Source organism: Miscanthus floridulus, chromosome 5 (genome assembly GCF_019320115.1).
Source record: "Miscanthus floridulus cultivar M001 chromosome 5, ASM1932011v1, whole genome shotgun sequence".
In the NCBI taxonomy this organism is placed as follows: domain Eukaryota; kingdom Viridiplantae; phylum Streptophyta; class Magnoliopsida; order Poales; family Poaceae; genus Miscanthus; species Miscanthus floridulus.
Window position 1 is genome coordinate 122,044,484 of NC_089584.1, and position 17,436 is coordinate 122,061,919.

Below are 17,436 nucleotides of genomic sequence, written 5' to 3' on the forward strand. Positions count from 1 at the left end.
AAACCAATGATTGCATCCTGATACTCCAAAGTACAGTTATTTTTTTTTCGTTTCTTCACTTCATCTCTTGATAATGTGACGATGAACACTTAGTTTTCTTCATAATAATAAAAAAAGTCATTTAGATTTTTATTGCACTGGCCCAATCAGAAAGGAAGGCACGGTTTTTTCGTTTCTTCACTTCATCTCTTGATAATGTAACGATGAACACTTAGTTTTCTGCATAATAATCAAAATGTCATTTAGATTTTTTATTGCTATGGCCCAATCAGAAAGGAAGGCGTGGCCTAATGGGCATGAAGGCATGGAGCCTTGGATAGGATAATGCAATTTGAAGAAAAAAATAGCAGAGGGGTCTATTGTGTATGATAAAAGTAGCGAAGAATATAACGATTGTTGCAAACAAAGAAATGAACTTTTATATACATGGCACTTACAATTACAAGCTACAACATTAAAATGGCACTTGACATGCTTTTTTCTTGAACAGACGGCACCTGACAAGTTATAACATGCACACGTGCTCACATTTTCTTCGGATCAATAGAACCTATTTGGCCCTATTTTAGCCAAGCACCAATTTCTTGTTCTATCCGGAAGATTTTAAACTACAAATTGCATCAACAGCAAATGGCGTTTCAATTTATCTGCCCTGTGATCACTTCAGCAGGTACTGAAGACGCTCTGCTACATCTGCCATCTCAGGCCTTTGATCGATATCAGTACTAAGACTTTGAACAATAATTTCTGCCAAACTATGAAAAACCCCAGTGTTTCCAATCGCTGCTACTTCTGGGTCAACAAGCTCAATCACTCTCTTCTTCTTTGAGTAAGTATCAAGGGAATTCCCCAGTATGCTGTTGTTATCAGGATCTAAGGCCTTCTTCCTAGTAAAGAGCTCTAAGAGCACAACTCCAAAACTGTAGACGTCACTTTTACTAGTGTATAGGCCTGTCAGCACATATTCTGGATCCATGTAGCCCCAGTTACCAATGATAGTGCTGGCGCAATTTTCATCAACGGTAATCATCCTAGATGTACCGAAGTCGGAGATCTTTGGCACAAAGTCCTCATCTAAAAGTATATTAGCTGGTTTAACATCGCCATGAAGAATTGGTGTAGTGATTTCTGAATGCATGTAAGCTAGACCTTTTGCCGATTGTGCAGCAATTTGTAGACGTAGATCCAAGTTGAGAGGCACCCTGTTGCTGTCATGCAGAATTCTGTCGAGGCTACCATTGGGCACATACTCATAAACCAAAATTGGAACATCAACTTCTAGGCAACACCCTATGAGCTTAACAATGTTCTTGTGCAAGACTCGAGATTGAATAATAACTTCGTTTACAAATTGGCCTGCTAATTTAACATCAATCTTGGGCTTCTTGACAGCTACTGGCTGAGTTTCATCTCTAAGATATCCCTTGTAAACCTCACCGAAGCCACCTTGCCCAATACGATTACTACTTTTAAGTGTTCGCTCCAGCTCCTTCTTCTTGAAGAGCTTAATCTTGTTAACTTCTTCTATTATAGGACCCCCATTCTTTCTAAAATAATCTTTCATCTTTCTTTTCTCTTTGGCAAGAAGACTGGCAAACACTGCAACTGCTATGATAAAAAATCCACCTATTGCACCTACATAAACAACAAAGAAACCAGGCCTGTAAAAGCCAATAAAATCTTCTAAACAATCGTAATTTGTGCAGTGCATGTACTGTTATTATCCGAATTTCTAAATAAAGCATTATGTGGGTAGGTCTTTCGATGATGTCATTATCCTAAAATGCCATGCTATCTGTTGGGACAATGATGTAAAAGTATTCAATATTCATATATATCAAGAATTTATATACACATAAAGAGTGGACCACCATCAGGAGATGAAATATGGATCATATGTACCGATGGTGATTTTTGCTGCAAGCGGAAAATTGGGGTTGCAAGGATCGTTAAACGGATCAGCACTGTAGGAACCACTGGGGCATTTGCATTCGTAGGAACCCAGTGTATTCCGGCAAACACCTTTGCATGGATACTCATGACTTTCACACTCATTGATATCTGCATTGTTTACCAACTTCGTTTATTAGAACAATGGAAAACTATCCATATGGAAAGCCAACTTGAATTGCAACATGTTTTCATGTATATAAGTACGTGCTATATACTGGATTATTATTACCAATAATGATATAGAAAATGTGAATAAAATTTCAAGTTGCAACTTGATATTGGAATTCGAAAATAATACAAGAATTTGTCCTCCAAATTAAAATTAAACACTGCAACCTTCTGGCCGATCAAGTAAAAGAGAAGAAGCGTGCGTGGTGAACACACTTACCGGTGCAACCGTTTGCAATATAGGGGTTGCCTTCGTAGCCCATGCTGCAGGTGCAGACATACCCAAACCCATTGGAGGAGTCACGACACTCGCTGTTGGCGCTCACACAAGCATAGCTCTCTGCCCTCCTCTTTGCGTCGTCACACGTCATGTTGTCACGGATGGCCCAATCCAGCCACACAGGCATCATGGTGTTGGTTTCCATCTTCAGGTCAGCTGTGTGGAACGTGTAGTTGTCCCTGTCCACCAGGAAGGCATAGTCGCAGGGGCTGAAGCCCAGCCTTTTTTTGTGGGTGAACACCTCGAAGTTCATCCTGTTGTCGGTGAGGCCCGGTGGGATGTCGAGACGACAACAGCCGACGCCAGCACAGGCGCCATTCATTGCGCTTTTTGAGTTGTTGCAGTAAGACATGCAGCCAGTGTAGTATCCATAGTCGTAGTCATTGCCCTCACTCCGCTGGCTCTCGGTGTAACCCAGGGTGTTGCAGCCTACGACAACAAGCTGGTTGCTGCCGTTGGAGATACGGTACACCTCTTCACGGTTGAACTGCACATCGCCGTGGCTCCAGGCATACACCAAGTCCGAAGAGTTGAAGCACTGCCACGCGACAGGCAGCATCACACGGGCCTCTGCCGTCCTGATGGAGAGGTGGTTGAGTGGAACGGGTTTCGTGGTGCCAGCAAGCACCGGCCTGTCCAGACTGCGGTCACAGATGAGCTCGAAGCCCTTACGGAAGCAGCCCGCACCAATGCCGAATGGATATTGGATGGCTATGCCTCCACAGCTGTCTGGGCATCCAGAGGTGCTCTCAGACTCAGGAGTAGAACTGAAAGCTGTTAATGCCACTAGCAGTAGCAGTAAATATGGATGCAAGATTAACATTGTCGGCATTACTTTGTTGCTTTTTCTGACAAACCAATTGCGATTCAGTGGCTTACTGAATTCTTCAAGGAATCATCACCTCATTACTCCTGATAAAGGGATAATTAGGTCACATCAACGTGTAGCATAGAAGAGGATTTCTTCTTCTTCTTTTTTTTGATAATGACTGAACCATTATCTTTTGTTAAAGAACTCCAACTATTTGTTCCCTTATTTTATAATATATGGCAGTTTAGATCATGAATAGTTCTATTTTGTCAAAAAGAAGAAGTACAAAGCAGTCTCCAATTCGTCGGAAGCAATCATCAGTGATGGTTCAGAACTGTCATAAAAATAGATTTGGAGCCATCATGACAGATCAATATTTAGGGTCAGTGTTACCACAAACGGTTTTTTGAACCATGTATAAAATTTGTAACTGATGGAGTTTGAAGCTAGAACTGTCTGTGACAGTCTATTAGCACCAACGAGATAGTTGTGCAAGACTTTTTTTAGATAATGAGTTGTACAAGACTTAAAAAGAGGGTAATTTTGCAGTAGTTAGGTGCTCTCAAAGTGGAGGACAAATAACAAGAACGATATGTGTAAAAAAGATTATGTAGGAGTACTTTGCAAAAACGTCTATGGCCATGAAAACACAATGAGATGGCAAAAAGAATCTGCAAAGCCAGATCCAGCAGAGACAGAGATCATCATGATAGTGGCATGATACAATTCAAATGGTTTGACAAAAAATCATTGGAGGTAACAACATTTAAATCTCCCAGCAGAAGTCATGAAGTAGTTGGTAGGTGGAAGATACCTTCGGAAAGAAGAATCTTAGCATAAACAATTGATCTAATGACTCTGCTCCGATCCCACCACACTCTCACAAAGGAACACCTGAAAAGTACATTCCATTATGCATGCCTCCCACCGCCCAAAACTGCAAGAAATTCACCAAGAATTAACAGGACATCGACTGCTGAAATTCTAAGAATAAATCAATCCGCTTGGCGAGATTTCATAACACGAGAAGTGAACATTTCCGATTCACCTTGGGCGAATTGGGGGAAAGAAGTGGGAAAGGAGCAAGGGGTTGCCTGCGTCGCCTACTGCAGGGCTCAAGGCAGGCTGCTGTTCTGGCTGGTTGACGGCTGCGGCAAGGCGGCGAGCAGCATGCAGGACTGCAGGAGAAGTGCCGGAAGAAGAAGAGTTGAGGGCAACGGAGGTGGGGAAACGCCGGAGCGGGATGCCTGGCTGAGCTTCTGACAACTATATATTGTTGGAGTTCCGTCAAGTCTTCCCTGAAGCTGCTGATCCCTCTGTGAACTACTTGCCTTACATGTGGTTTTCATAGTGAATGGGCGTGCCAGACATTTGTAATCTTCACGACTGATTCTTCTGTCTTGAATTGAGATGTGGACATGCTCTGACTTCTAACCAAAAAAAAAAGACTTCTGACCATGAAGCAATGTTATGCGTACCTGCGAAAACAGCAGCCCAATGTGCTCCAAAGGCAGTCCATAGGGATTAAACTATTCCTTAGAGACTGGCTGAAACACTGTGAAAGAAATAATAGAGCAGTCCATAGCAAAACTCACCCGAAAGCCTAAGGACCGCCCATATGCAATCTGATCTTTCTCCATCGCGGCCGTCGAGACTGCCGCCCCGGCCATCCGCGCCGCCGCGAGTCCAGCCATCCGCGCCACCTGCTCGGCCATCCGCGCCGCTCACGCCAGCGCCGCCGCAGCCATCTGTGCGGCCCGCCCACCATCTGCACGCCGAGCATGAGGAGGAAGAAGCTAGAACCCGATTCGTGAAGACGAGGCCGATTGAAGTTCGATCTGAACGGAGAAGGAACCAACGGCGGCGGCAGGAACAAGCGTCGACCGGAGAAGAAGTAGCGGCGGCAGGAACAAGCGTCGTCGCTGACCTCCTCGTTGTCGCCCACGCTGAGGACGAAACGGTCCCTGCCGCCTCCGGGCGCGCTCTTGGCCCGGAGCGCCCGTGCCCAGCGCGCGCACCGGTAGCCTTCATCCGCTCCCCGTCGGTCGGCCGGGGAAGAAGTAGCGTCGGCGGAGGAACGAGCCGAGGCAAAGCGTGGACGGTTGGGCCTCAGATTTTTTTATGTGATGGTGGGTCCCGTATAGTGCATTAAAAAACGCTGTTGCCGGGGATCGGATCGACCGCAAAAATAACTAAAACATAATTATTGGAGTAATATCGACCGCAAAAACAACTAAAAATAGTATTGAAAAACGCCGTTGCCGGGGATCGAACCCGGGGGTCACCCGCGTGACAGGCGGGAATACTCACCACTATACTACAACGACTTCTGTGTTTAGTTCTAACACTAAGAAGTAAAGTCACATTTTCTTCCTACTTCAATTTTCCCTACTTCAATTTTTTTGTGGAATAAACTACTCTACATTTACGATCTGAACCTACACAACTCCAACCCGTAAAGAACAGGAGGTCCGCCGGTCTCTTAAATCTTGAGAACGGAGAAGATTACTTCATGGCAATTCAGTCAAGGCATCCGATGGTGGATGTGCATAAAGCCTGTACCATGGTATAGCTCAGAGTACACTTCACTAGTTCACTGCCTTCATATAAGATAAGACATCGTAAACTGATGAAGCACAAGAAAATTTCCCCATACGCATATATCATTTTTTTGAACGCACATACGCATATATTATCATAGCTCCTACTGCAGAAAGGGAACCTTGAATGGCACAAGCCTGGAATTCAAGCAGTAAACATCCTTTCCGGATATACAGTTTCCATAGCAAGTTACATCAACATCTACTCAGCCTTTGTGGCCTTGACATCACCCTCCGGTGAACCTATCAGTTGGGGTGGTAGTACCGAGTAATAGGTAACAAATGAGAGGTAAGCGCAGCTTGCTACAACATAGACCTTGAACCACACAGATGAGAAAAGCGTCAGGTACAGGCAGATGACCGTCAAGCCTACTACTGTTAAAAAGTTTGCCAGGCACTTCAGCGTCGATAGATCTCCTTCCGTTCCTTCAGCAGGAAAGTGACCGTTCACGAAAAAATCTGACAGGAGCTGGTCCTTCTGCCTAAACCTCTCGATCATCCATTCTGTTATCTTCTCTTCTGATGTGGGGATCTGATGGAGCTGAACCGTTCTGATGTGGATGTGGACTTCAGAAGGATCAACGCCATAAACATTGTCCAGAAAATCTGGCAGTCGATGCTTGTATGCTATTGTGACATCATAAACTGCAAGGATGGCATGTCGGGGATCAGGAGTCAAATATTAGAGTGAACCTTAGCAAAAATACATTGCAGTACATAAGAAACAGAAAAGAGACGTTTCAAAAACTACAAAGTAGCTAGGGGATTGAAATCTTTTTGGGTGTGGGGGGGGGGGGGGATAGCTAGGGGATTGAAATCTTAATAGGTACAGCTGCAGTTATGTTTCATGTTACATGGACTTCAAGTATATGTGGTCCTATCCTCTTAGTTTCCTCTATGTAGTTGTTTTGATCACCAGTACCAAATGATGAGACATTTTGGGAATGCAAGTACTGGTCTATTGGACCACACGGAGCCTGTACACTTGTACAACACCGGTACTAACTCGTTTAGTTCCCTTTGAAAGCAAAATATGATCCTTTTCATTAACTCAAATTATAATTACATTCCCTCAATAATATTATGTTATGGCAAGTGGAGCCGGACCAGGGGCCCACGCGGTACTGTGGCGCGTGAACATAACAGCGTGAACAGTACCAGACCGGATTAGATTAGATTAGATTGGTTTGGTTTGTTAGGAAAGGAATAAGATAGATTGATTCGGTTAGGATATTACTTAGGGGCCAAGTAAGTTGTCTCTATAAAAGAGAGAATCCGGTATTGATTGTAATCAAGCAAGAAGATCCTAAGATAGTTCCCGAGGAAGGGCTGCTATCCGGGGGTCTCTCTGCTAATCCATCTACCGTAGTCAATCCATAACAAATTGGTATCGGAGATCAGTCCCGAGGCATCGCCATCCATGGCCGGCCTCGTCATCGATCCTGCGGCCATCAATGCCAAGCTTGACTATATCCTTGCGCAACTCTCCACCATTAACAAGCGGTTGAATTCGCATGACGAGCGCATTGCGCGCTTGGAGAAATTCCAGGAAGAGAAGAAAGTGCGGGCAGCAGCGACACCCACCGCCGCCACGGTCGCCTTTAGCCACCCCCGCCTTCCTGTGCAGGCCTTGGAGGGCGACATGGCCATCGATGCGGCCAGCCAGACCAGCGCGAACGCCAACCTGGTAGCCGCTTCGGTGGGCGCCAACGCTGTTCAACGCTATGTGCCGCCGCACTGGAGGGACAGGGCCCGGACGTCGTCGCCATCTCCGACCCCGACGACCCATACCCTGATCCATAGCAGCGTGGTGATGGCGTACGACAACAACGACGCAGCACTACTAGCGCCATCCCTGCAGCCCAAGGCCGTCGGCGTCGACTACGTGGACAAGAGCAAGGTGCTGACCCCCGTCGCCGACGACCTGCATCTCCTTCGTCTGCGGCTGCCGCGACCTTGGCGAGGCGCTCCACAAGGTCCGCAAGGGCGCCGCCATGATCCGGACCAAGGGGAAGGTCGGCATGGGCAACGTCGTCGAGGCGGTGCACCACGTCCGCTCCGTCATGGGCAACATCCGCGCGCTACGTGACATGGACGACGACGAGGTATTCGCGTATGCCAAGCGCATCGCCGCGCCCTACAACCTCATCATGCAGAACCCCTAGCAATGGCCACAGCTCGAGGACAAGCTGTCTTGGAGGGGTGGAGTAGTGTTATGGCAAGTGGAGCCGGACCAGGGGCCCACGCGGTACTGTGGCGCGTGAACATAACAGCGTGAACAGTACCAGACCGGATTAGATTAGATTAGATTGGTTTGGTTTGTTAGGAAAGGAATAAGATAGATTGATTCGGTTAGGATATTACTTAGGGGCCAAGTAAGTTGTCTCTATAAAAGAGAGAATCCGGTATTGATTGTAATCAAGCAAGAAGATCCTAAGATAGTTCCCGAGGAAGGGCTGCTATCCGGGGGTCTCTCTGCTAATCCATCTACCGTAGTCAATCCATAACATATTATTATTAGATGCCTAAAACAGTGAAGAACATTTTTTCATTCTAGAGCAAGAATTGATAACCCATGCATTTGCTGAATGTGAACTTTTTAAGAAATTTCATAGATTTTAAGAACGATTATGGCATACTCAAGAAAAAAGTATAACAATTTTCACACAGAGTGAATATTTTTCCACAGATAACTTGATGGGTTCTAAGAATGCTTATAACATACTCCAGAGAATAACAGTTTGACAGAGATTTAATATATATTTTTCACAATTAAATTAATGTAATGGATATAACTTATAATACCCAAGAGTTGAATTTTCTGTTGTAGGTTGACAGTTATTTGTTCATAAAGATTCTGCTGAGAAGCCAAAAAGAAGAAATCCTTGAGCAATAGTGCCACACAACATCATGGCAGCAAATGGGCAAATGTATCATGTGTGCATGAAATGAGTAGGGGGAAAGAGTGTTCACCTTCATCTAAGGAACTCCTCAGCTCTTGCAAACAACATATGAACCCCTTTGTCTTTGGAAGGAGGACATGTTCTAACTTAGGCCAACCATGTTCTGAAGCATACCCTTGACTCTTGATGCATTTCTTCTCACTAAGATAGAATCAGAAATCAGCAACAAATATAGGAAAAGAGGAAGAATCATGCACACTGAATAGAGCGACAAACAATTTCTAAAGTAATACATAGGATTAATTTCAAAAAGTACCACATTTAATGTTTAGATCGGTAATCACTAACTATGAAAATTTGAGACATTAAATTTATGTGATAAAGTACAGACTCAGTCATGAATGTACAAACAATGAATTTCAAAGATAATTATGCCTTACGTATAATCCGTGCCTTCAGGAAAAACTGCCAACCAGATAGGATCTCTGGGGTTCTTAAATTTTGATAGTTTGTTCTGGATAATTGCTTCATCAATCTCCCATTTCCGTTCTACCGGGATAAACTCAAAAATGTGAAATGCCCAGCTAAAAATAGGCAACTTCATCAAGCTGCTCTTAAGTATGTACTTGATATATCCTAAATGGCCTTTCCTCAGTGCAAGATCCCACAAGTACATCCAGTCAACCTCGGTCCTGTGGTTAGCAAATAACAAAACACGCCTTTTTGGAGGCACATTTTCACCAGAAAAGACAACCTTGGTTTTGTTTATCTTCTCAAACAAGAATGGCCATAAAGATAACCACATTCCAAATAGAAAGGAAGTCGCCTTTCGGCTGTAATGCACACTGAACAGCCGCACAACAAAGGTAGTAATAGGAGCCAAGTAAACTATCAATAGGAATGCTGTTGACAGTATAATTGCTACACATGCTACACCACGGCATCGCCTCATGGGGGTCAATGGACGGTGCTTTGGTCCATTGTTAAGAATAAGTCGGCTAACATGATGCACTTGCTTCTTCTCTCCGCTGATATGATGCCCTTGGGAACCACTTGAACCATTCATCTTTCAAGACTAATACTGAATCCTTAGCTCAATTTAAAAATTCAAAACAGGGCTAAAACCCAGCACCAAAGATTATCTAAACATCGTGAAGGGTAGGAGGAACGAGAACTGCAAAAAAAAATCAACATTACTGATCAGATGTAAGCATACTATCTAAGATTCAAGAGTTAGCATACTCTACTTGAAAGAAACGCGATCACTTTGATTCAGTTCCATCAGAAGCTTAACAATCATGCACAACAATAATCTACCATTAGGGGACATGACATCACCTTCTGCCATGCATATCAGTGGGAAACACACAGAGTCAGAAACACACACCCAGAATTAACTGTTATCTCATCTTCTCTGTAACTCTGCATGAGGATGCACAGTCGCAAACACGTGGCTGTGCCTGTGTGGCTGAGCACCTAGTGAGTAGCGACAAACTTCCACTTTGCCATAAAATCTCAACACTCAAGATGCGTGCAAGTTTAGACACACCATCAAATAAAGCAATTATTCCGCAGGTCCAACAGCTTGCAGCTCACTAAATGCCAGCTCCAATTAGGAAGACCATCTAGAAACAACCACCCAGATTATGCAACTCAACCACTCAGCAACCAAACTATCAGCTCTCAAGGCAATTGATGCGTTCAGGGCATCTGCATGGGTCGCGACACTCCAACAGATACAACAATTATTGCAGAAGAAGTCACCGCGCATCCAATTATCCAAACGAATCCTACTACACAGGCCGAGACATACTGAAAATGCCACGCAACTGTCTATGTCGTATTCACAGCATGTATGTCCCAGCATGCACATGACAAATAAAAGAGTCGCATTTCTGGCCAATTAGGAATTAGATGAACTAACGTGGTTTGGACTCCAAGTCAATCATTTATGCAATTTAGCTATATTCAAAAGTAATTGGTGGTTCTCTAATCAATGAACCATAAAACTGCACCAGAAAGCTAATCTGCTTCTGCAAAGTACCATCAATACATTGCATAAAACTTTATATATTTCTTCATGATTACATAATTACACTCCCTTATTCAGATATATTAGTAGTACCGCGCCTGCCATGTTTGGCCGTTCTACATGCATGTGCTCAGGAACTTGAAAGGAAGCTGGAAGCATAAATTGCAAAGAGAAGTATATCCTGATACGCCTAGAAGGAATACCAAGATTCGATGCCTAAGATTCCCAGACAAAATTCCCATTTCTACATACAACTAAAAGCGAAAATTCAGCCTCTGTGATTCCCTGATGTGGCCACCCATGGCGAACAAGCGGTTGCACCTCCAGCCAGACTAGATTCACAGTGATCAAGAAACTCACGGCAATACACCTAACCACCTCATCATGGCTGCTTAGTTAGCTCAGGGAAATCGCTTAACCCAGGAAACCACCAACTAGCAATCCTAGAGGCACGAACTCGCCCGGGAACCTAGCGTCGCCTAATCGCCGGCCCAGAACGCCGACCTCGAACGCCGCCGACCGCCGTCAAGAGCGGGATTGCTTGAAAGAAGGAAATGGATATCAACAAGGTGCAGAGACACAGAGAGATGCAATACCAGGGAGGAATTGGTCGTCGCCGGGAGCCGGGGAGGGGCCGGCCTGGGTTTCGGTCGGCCGTGAATTTCGATGGGATCTGCGGGGTCCTCCCCTCAGGGCGGAGGAAGGGGACAGAGGAGCACGAGGGAATCCCGGGTCGCACCACGCGATAGGAACCAGCGGCAGCCCGAGGCCGCGGCCCCGGGGGGAGCGGCGAAAGCTTTATACTCCTGCGCACGCGCTCTAATCATCAGTCTACTGCAGTCTACAGGCAGGTAGGCGCAGGCTGCAGCCTGCAGGTTGCTCTCGGGCTGCGGTGCGGGAGCGTTCCGCGTCAGGGGCGCGGTCGCGGTTGAGCGGCGGCCGCCCCCGCGCGTCGCGGCGGTGGCGTACTGGCATGGCTGTGTGTGGCCGTGCGGGCTCATTCGTCATGGTCCAGTCCGCCCACCTCCCCTTGGATAGTTGGATGCTTGGTCAATACGTGGGTTGCCACGGCGCTGTCAGTGTTGGGGGGCTGGACGCCTTTGACCTTCCGCGCGGCCCGGGGGCGGGTTCCGTGCCGGCGGCTCCTGCGACGAATAGGTGACCGTGTGTGAGGCCCGGCTATACTGTTAGTACACACGTAATGGGCCTAGCTTTGGACGTTTCTTCAGAAAAGGCCAGGGTGGTTTTGATTGGTTGCGTTTGGCCCAGAACAGTAGTACCTGACCCACGACGCTCAGGGGAAAATAAAGGGCATAGGACCCACGAAATCTGTGGTTGCAAAGCCTTGGATGGGCTAAAGCCAATTGTTAGCTGGAGCTAAAATTAGCCAGCTAAAAATATAAATACCAGCTAAAACTAATCTACATAGAGTACCCCAAGAGTCGATCGATATCCTTTCTTATTCGTAGAAATAGAGATCTTGATGAAAAAAATGTTCTTCCACAACATTTATAGTTTTCAAATATTGTCACTCTCTATTCCAGATTTCTTGCTAGCCAAAAATAGAGAGCGGAGTTGACACTCTAGAGTGTGAACAAGATATAAAAAAGTTGTCGGAGGGTAAAAACACGTAACGCGGGAGTATATTGCCATCCTCTATTATGGATTTCTCTATATCTTGTGTGCGAGAAATCCGAAATATAATATATTAAAACTCCGCTTTCTATATCTTTGGTTAGCAAGAAATCCGAATATAATATGTTAATATTTGGAGATCCAAATGAAGAAGTTGATGGAGGGGTTTTCTTACCAAAATCTCTATTCCTATCAATAGAAATGATATAAAGAGTTTCTTAGAGTTGATCTAAGTGAGCTAATTTTAGCTAGTATTCAGACATCCCCAGCTAATTTTAGTTGGCTAATTTTTAGCTCTAGCTAACAATTAGCTTTAATCCATGCAAATAGGGCCTTAAAGTTTAGCCACTAAGCTTTAGATTAATTTAGCTCTTTAGACTCTAAACAAGAGGCCTAAAATGCTTTCTAAAGTTTAGCCAACTTGATAAAAACTTTAGACCACACAAGTGAACTGAATTGATCAAAGTTGTAGTCCTTAACTTTAGACAGCTAAATTTTTGACTAAATAATCCGAAATTTTAAGCACATAACATTCTCATGAAAAAGCACATGGCATCACTTAGGGACACAAATCGTGTACATACACTGACCAGTCGGTCGTAATGGATGCCCCTTACGTGTCCCGTCTAATGTTTCCTTACTTTTGCGCTCATGTGAGCAAGATAGTTCGAAAGTATTTTTTCGTTTAGAATAGTGAACTGGTGCCTAACCGACTTGGTAAGGTGGTTTTAGCAGTATCTCTCATGAGCGAAGGCTAGGATAAGGGTTAAAAAAATTCCCCTCATTTGTTCCACGCTAAATTACATGGGCAACGATGCCATTGTATAGAGGTGGAGCAAGGGTTCAAGGTTTTCTTGACTTGCTTGAAAAAAAATACCTTTTTATCTTAACTAGAACGATGGCAGCCTTACCCATGGGTTGAGTTTTTTTTTTGTTTGAAATGTGTGTGGCCTCAACAATGTCGGCACATATGTCACAAAATTTCTCCAGGAATTTATTGTGCAAGAGCAGCTCTCCTTGCTTTGTCTACAGTAGACAGTCATTTGTAATCAATTCGTTGTTGAAATGTTAGGATCTGACTTCGACTACTTATCTTTTGTTGTTGTGAACTCATGAATTTGTTTAGATCCGAAATCTATAGGAATTTTGTCTCTGTGTCTTCTTGAACAAACGATTTATCATCCTAAAATTTTATAAAATTCCTATAGAATGTCTCAATCTATAGGAAATTTGGAGGAAACATAACATGATGATGTCTAATCTCTTGGAAACTCTCATCTGTCTCTCTTCTAATTGATGTGTATCTAAATGCTCCATTTGAAAGTTTCATGTATTTTCAATTCCTATATGATTTCAAGCGACATGCAACTTCAATACTATGGTTTCCTATCATGCGTTTTCATTAACAGTGCCAGAAGCTTTTAGGAGCTCGGGCAATTCTTATTATGTAAAAATATTTAGCTAGAAAATTACAGGGTTTTACTTTGATATAAAGAAAAATTCCTTTTGAACGTCGGCGACGAGCCTGGCCAGCCGCTCGGGGTGGCCGGGCTGTGGCTCCGCCACTGTGTGTTCTAGATATATCTTGTGTTCCAACTTCGAAACATATATGAGTTTACTGATCAAATTTTAACTTGGTATCACTCCAACATTGGTCTAGTACCCAAATTAAAGATGTTGCAAAATTAAAGTAGCTCAGAGCTAGTTCATGGCAATGTGGAAGAGTTAGAGAGTAGAAAAAAGTAATAAGAAAAAGTAATAAGATCCTAGTGAATGAAGAAGAGCTAAGTTCCGTGTTCGGCTGGGGCTGGCCAGCCCCCTCACATGGACACTGTTTCAATGAACCAGCTAACGGTACTTATCTCTCACATAAACGAACCAGCAACGATACGAATCAGCCAACCGAACAGGCTGAAGGTTCCAACCATAAGCCCTGAACTGTACTTCCGCGAGTGTCTCAGTGCTCAGTTCAAACATTTGGCATGCACTCCCTCCGCTCATAAAAGAATACAATTCTTACTTTTCAAGGAGTCAAAAAATACTAAGGCTGTGTTTGGTAGACCTCTGACTCCTTCTAAAAGGGCTCCATTTCCTTATGTGAAGCTAAAACCATTTTAGAAAATATTTGACAAAAACGGTTTCAAGGACAGTTTTGTAACAATTTGTATTATATTTATAAGAATGGGCTAAGAGAAGCAATTTTTTTAAGGCTCGGGCTCCTCCAGACTTCTTGCGTGGTGCCAACTATTTTGCGTTATAGATAATGATGAGGACATCGCCACGCTGGACACATCGACGCCATGGTCTTCCCCAAGTTGCAATTCGTTTCCAACTCAGCTGCCACGTCGTCCTCGGATTCAGCAGACACGTCGTCACTGTTTCGGTCATAACTTCCTCATACGACATCGAAACGGGCCATTCTTGGATGCGTTGGAAAGGGGACGACGACGCCGTCGTTTTGGATCTGGTCCCAGCTCCAAAAGGTCCGTGGATCATTCTGTGTGACCACGGCAAGGTGCTGCATCACCTATTTGGGCCAACTTGGCCATGTATCGTGTCGGGCCTTAAGCCCAAGTTGTGGGCGCCCAACCCCTGGCCGTCCCCAACCCTAGGTCGAGTCTTAGACTATAAACACAGCCGCCGCCGCTGCTACACAATTGGGTTTTTGTTTAGAGTTTAGTTTTTCATCGAGAAATTGAATCGTTCATTGTAACTGTGGTGACAAATCCTTTTACAGTGATCTAGGGCCCCCGTTCTTGATCTCCTCTACTGTGTCGATTAGTCCTTTGAAACCGAGTTCTTGAATCCTCTATTGATATCCGTGTCATTCATATTTGTAATTTCAGATTGCGTATTTTACCTTCTTGCTTGTGCTCTTCGATTCGCTTGCAGGAAAAGCCTTCTTGGCAAGGTCAATCAAGTTGTGCTTGGTTGATAACCAACGGAGCAGTGGTGTAATAGTTGTAGGGTTCGAATCGTGTCTGATTTGAAGCCGGATCGCCAATGTCGAGATCTCCACAAATCGAACTTACCGGCTACCTCTCGGAAGATCGGGCCTGTACTCATCAATTGGTATTAGATATTTCAGGTTTACCGTGAGGTATAATCTCGTTTGCCTTAGATTCATATTTGTTCATTACCTAGAGTCCACAAAAAGCCCAAAAATATTTCAATTTCCGCTGTCCTATCGCCCTTTGTGCCTTTGCAATTTCGTTTTAGATTCGTGTTGTTGAGTTTGTGTCCGTGGTCGAGTCTTGTTGCTGGTTTAGGATTGTGTTCGTGGTCGTAGTTCAATCTCCCGTTGCTGTGATTTTGTTTTCCGCCGCTATCCCATCCACCGTTCCCAAACAACAAGTCGAAGCCACCACATTACTTGACTTGCCCCGCTAGCCGCCTTGTGTAACTTCTCGCCGCCGCGCAAACTCTAGATAGGTTGCCAGCCGCTCTTATTTTGCCTGTATTGTAGCCCTCCTTACATCATCAGGCGAATACCTACTGCTGTGATCGGTGTTAGAGTTTAGGGACGCTTTGCCCTAACTGCCGCCGCCGTGTTGTGCCTCCCGGAAAACATACCTTGAGATACCTTCGGTAAAACAGGCATAACTTTTTGCTCGTTTATCAGAAAAATCTGAAATTTTTTTCAGCAGCTTCTTGACACCATTTGGACCCGACCTAAACTGGGCTTTGCCCTGTTTGGTTTCATCAGAATTGCCAAAAAAATTTGGGAAAATATAGAAAAAATTGTCAAAGTTTTTGCACGCTTTTCAGAGAACGTGCTGAATTTTGGTAGACCACATCCCACCTCATTTGTAGGTGTCAATTTTTATGGTTGCATCTTTTGTGATCCTTGTTTAGAGAAAAGTATAAAAAAAATAGTAAAATTTTTTTTTGTTTCCTACTAGTGCCTTTTGAAAAAATCCGGGAAAAAATTCAGGAAAAAGGAGAAATTCGGGCTATTTTCTTGTTCTGTGAGTTCTTTCGATCGTCCTTTGTTTTCACCTTGTTGCACTACGTCTCGACACGTTTTAGCCAGCACCTGTGATTTGTACTTTGGATCCAGATTGAACAATCGCTACTCTGCACTCGTTAATTGCTAATCCTTGCTGTCATATTGTGTGCCTACCCATAGCTCCAAATATTCTTCTGTCAGCACAGGTTTATCTTGCAACTGTTACCCATGCTCAACAACAGATTGCTTCGCCACTTTAGTTTTGCTCCTGTTTGGCGTTGGTAAGAATACAGGCAAGACGGTGGTAAGCCGCTTGTGATTTTGCATTCCACTTTCACCACCATCACCACCACTTGTTTCCTTTTAGTCGATAGGGATAATACTTTAGTGTTGTCTTTTTCTATCTTCTAACCATGGCAGGAACTCCGACGGACTTCAATGAGTGCATGTCCAAGGGCGAGATTGCAACGTTCATGACTGAACAACGCAATCTTATGATCGAGCTGACGCGCAACGTGAATAATCTGGTCACCCGCATTGAACAGCTTGAGCAACGCCCTCCACCTTATCGTGCTGATGATGAAGATGCGGATGCTTTTGGTGATGAAGATACGTATGCTGACGGTGGTGCCCGTCGTCGCCTTAACTTCAATCGTCGCGGTATGGCAGGTAATAATGATCCTTTTGCTAAAATTAAATTTAGTCTACCTCCTTTTACTGGTAATGTTGATCCAGAGGTATATTTAGATTGGGAGCTTGCTGTTCAACAAAAAATTGATTCTCATAATATTCCTGCTGAGCATAGAGTTAGACTTGCTACTAGTGAGTTTACTAATTTTGCTTTGTTCTGGTGGAGTGATCTTTACAATGCCAATAATGCTGCTGTTGTGCCACAAACTTGGAATGTTTTAAAGCAACGTATGACATCTCGTTTTGTTCCTCCTTATTACCAACGTGATTTACGTTTGAAACTATAAACTTTAAAACAAGGTGATAAAGGAGTGGAAGCATACTATCAAGAATTGCTTATTGGTTTAGCACGTTGTGGTATAAATGAAGATGATCATGATGCTAGTGCTAGATTTTTTGGTGGTTTAAACCATGA

General features: G+C 44.1%; 2 protein-coding genes and 1 non-coding gene across 4 annotated transcripts; all 3 read right to left on the reverse strand.

Annotated features, from left to right (window-relative positions):
• Positions 1–374: 374 nt before the first annotated feature.
• On the reverse strand, positions 375–5,325 carry LOC136450628 (wall-associated receptor kinase 2-like). 2 transcript variants are annotated; one of them, XM_066451170.1, is made up of 5 exons: positions 4,261–5,325; positions 4,027–4,149; positions 2,342–3,313; positions 1,903–2,061; positions 377–1,635 (listed from the first exon to the last, which is right to left on the reverse strand). In XM_066451170.1, exons 3-5 carry the CDS (start codon positions 3,231–3,233, stop codon positions 659–661), a joined length of 2,028 nt encoding a protein of 675 aa, XP_066307267.1. In that variant the 5' UTR covers positions 3,234–3,313; positions 4,027–4,149; positions 4,261–5,325; the 3' UTR covers positions 377–658. The 2 variants fall into 2 exon arrangements, with proteins under 2 accessions (XP_066307268.1, XP_066307267.1); XM_066451171.1 differs by lacking the exon at positions 1,903–2,061 and having other exon boundaries at positions 375–1,635.
• Positions 5,326–5,465: 140 nt separating this feature from the next.
• TRNAD-GUC (transfer RNA aspartic acid (anticodon GUC)) lies at positions 5,466–5,539 on the reverse strand. The gene has a single exon. It is a non-coding gene; the product is annotated as a tRNA-Asp (tRNA).
• A 365-nt stretch (positions 5,540–5,904) lies between these two features.
• On the reverse strand, positions 5,905–11,745 carry LOC136450630 (probable 1-acyl-sn-glycerol-3-phosphate acyltransferase 5). Its single transcript, XM_066451172.1, has 4 exons — positions 11,344–11,745; positions 9,156–9,889; positions 8,786–8,916; positions 5,905–6,457 (listed from the first exon to the last, which is right to left on the reverse strand). Exons 2-4 carry the CDS (start codon positions 9,779–9,781, stop codon positions 6,015–6,017), a joined length of 1,200 nt encoding a protein of 399 aa, XP_066307269.1. The 5' UTR covers positions 9,782–9,889; positions 11,344–11,745; the 3' UTR covers positions 5,905–6,014.
• Between the last annotated feature and the right edge of the window lie 5,691 nt (positions 11,746–17,436).

What these genes read in the sequence shown, in the direction of transcription:
- LOC136450628 (XM_066451170.1), bottom strand. Translation starts at nt 3,233, where the DNA reads ATGCCGACAATGTTAATCTTGCATCCATATTTACTGCTACTGCTAGTG. An exon ending in TATTGCAAACGGTTGCACCG is followed by an intron (nt 2,062 to 2,341) that starts GTAAGTGTGTTC and finishes TAAACAATGCAG; the next exon opens with ATATCAATGAGTGTGAAAGT. An exon ending in TGCAGCAAAAATCACCATCG is followed by an intron (nt 1,636 to 1,902) that starts GTACATATGATC and finishes TTGTTTATGTAG; the next exon opens with GTGCAATAGGTGGATTTTTT.
- LOC136450630 (XM_066451172.1), bottom strand. Translation starts at nt 9,781, where the DNA reads ATGAATGGTTCAAGTGGTTCCCAAGGGCATCATATCAGCGGAGAGAAG. An exon ending in CCTGAAGGCACGGATTATAC is followed by an intron (nt 8,917 to 9,155) that starts GTAAGGCATAAT and finishes ATTCTATCTTAG; the next exon opens with TGAGAAGAAATGCATCAAGA. An exon ending in GAGGAGTTCCTTAGATGAAG is followed by an intron (nt 6,458 to 8,785) that starts GTGAACACTCTT and finishes CCATCCTTGCAG; the next exon opens with TTTATGATGTCACAATAGCA.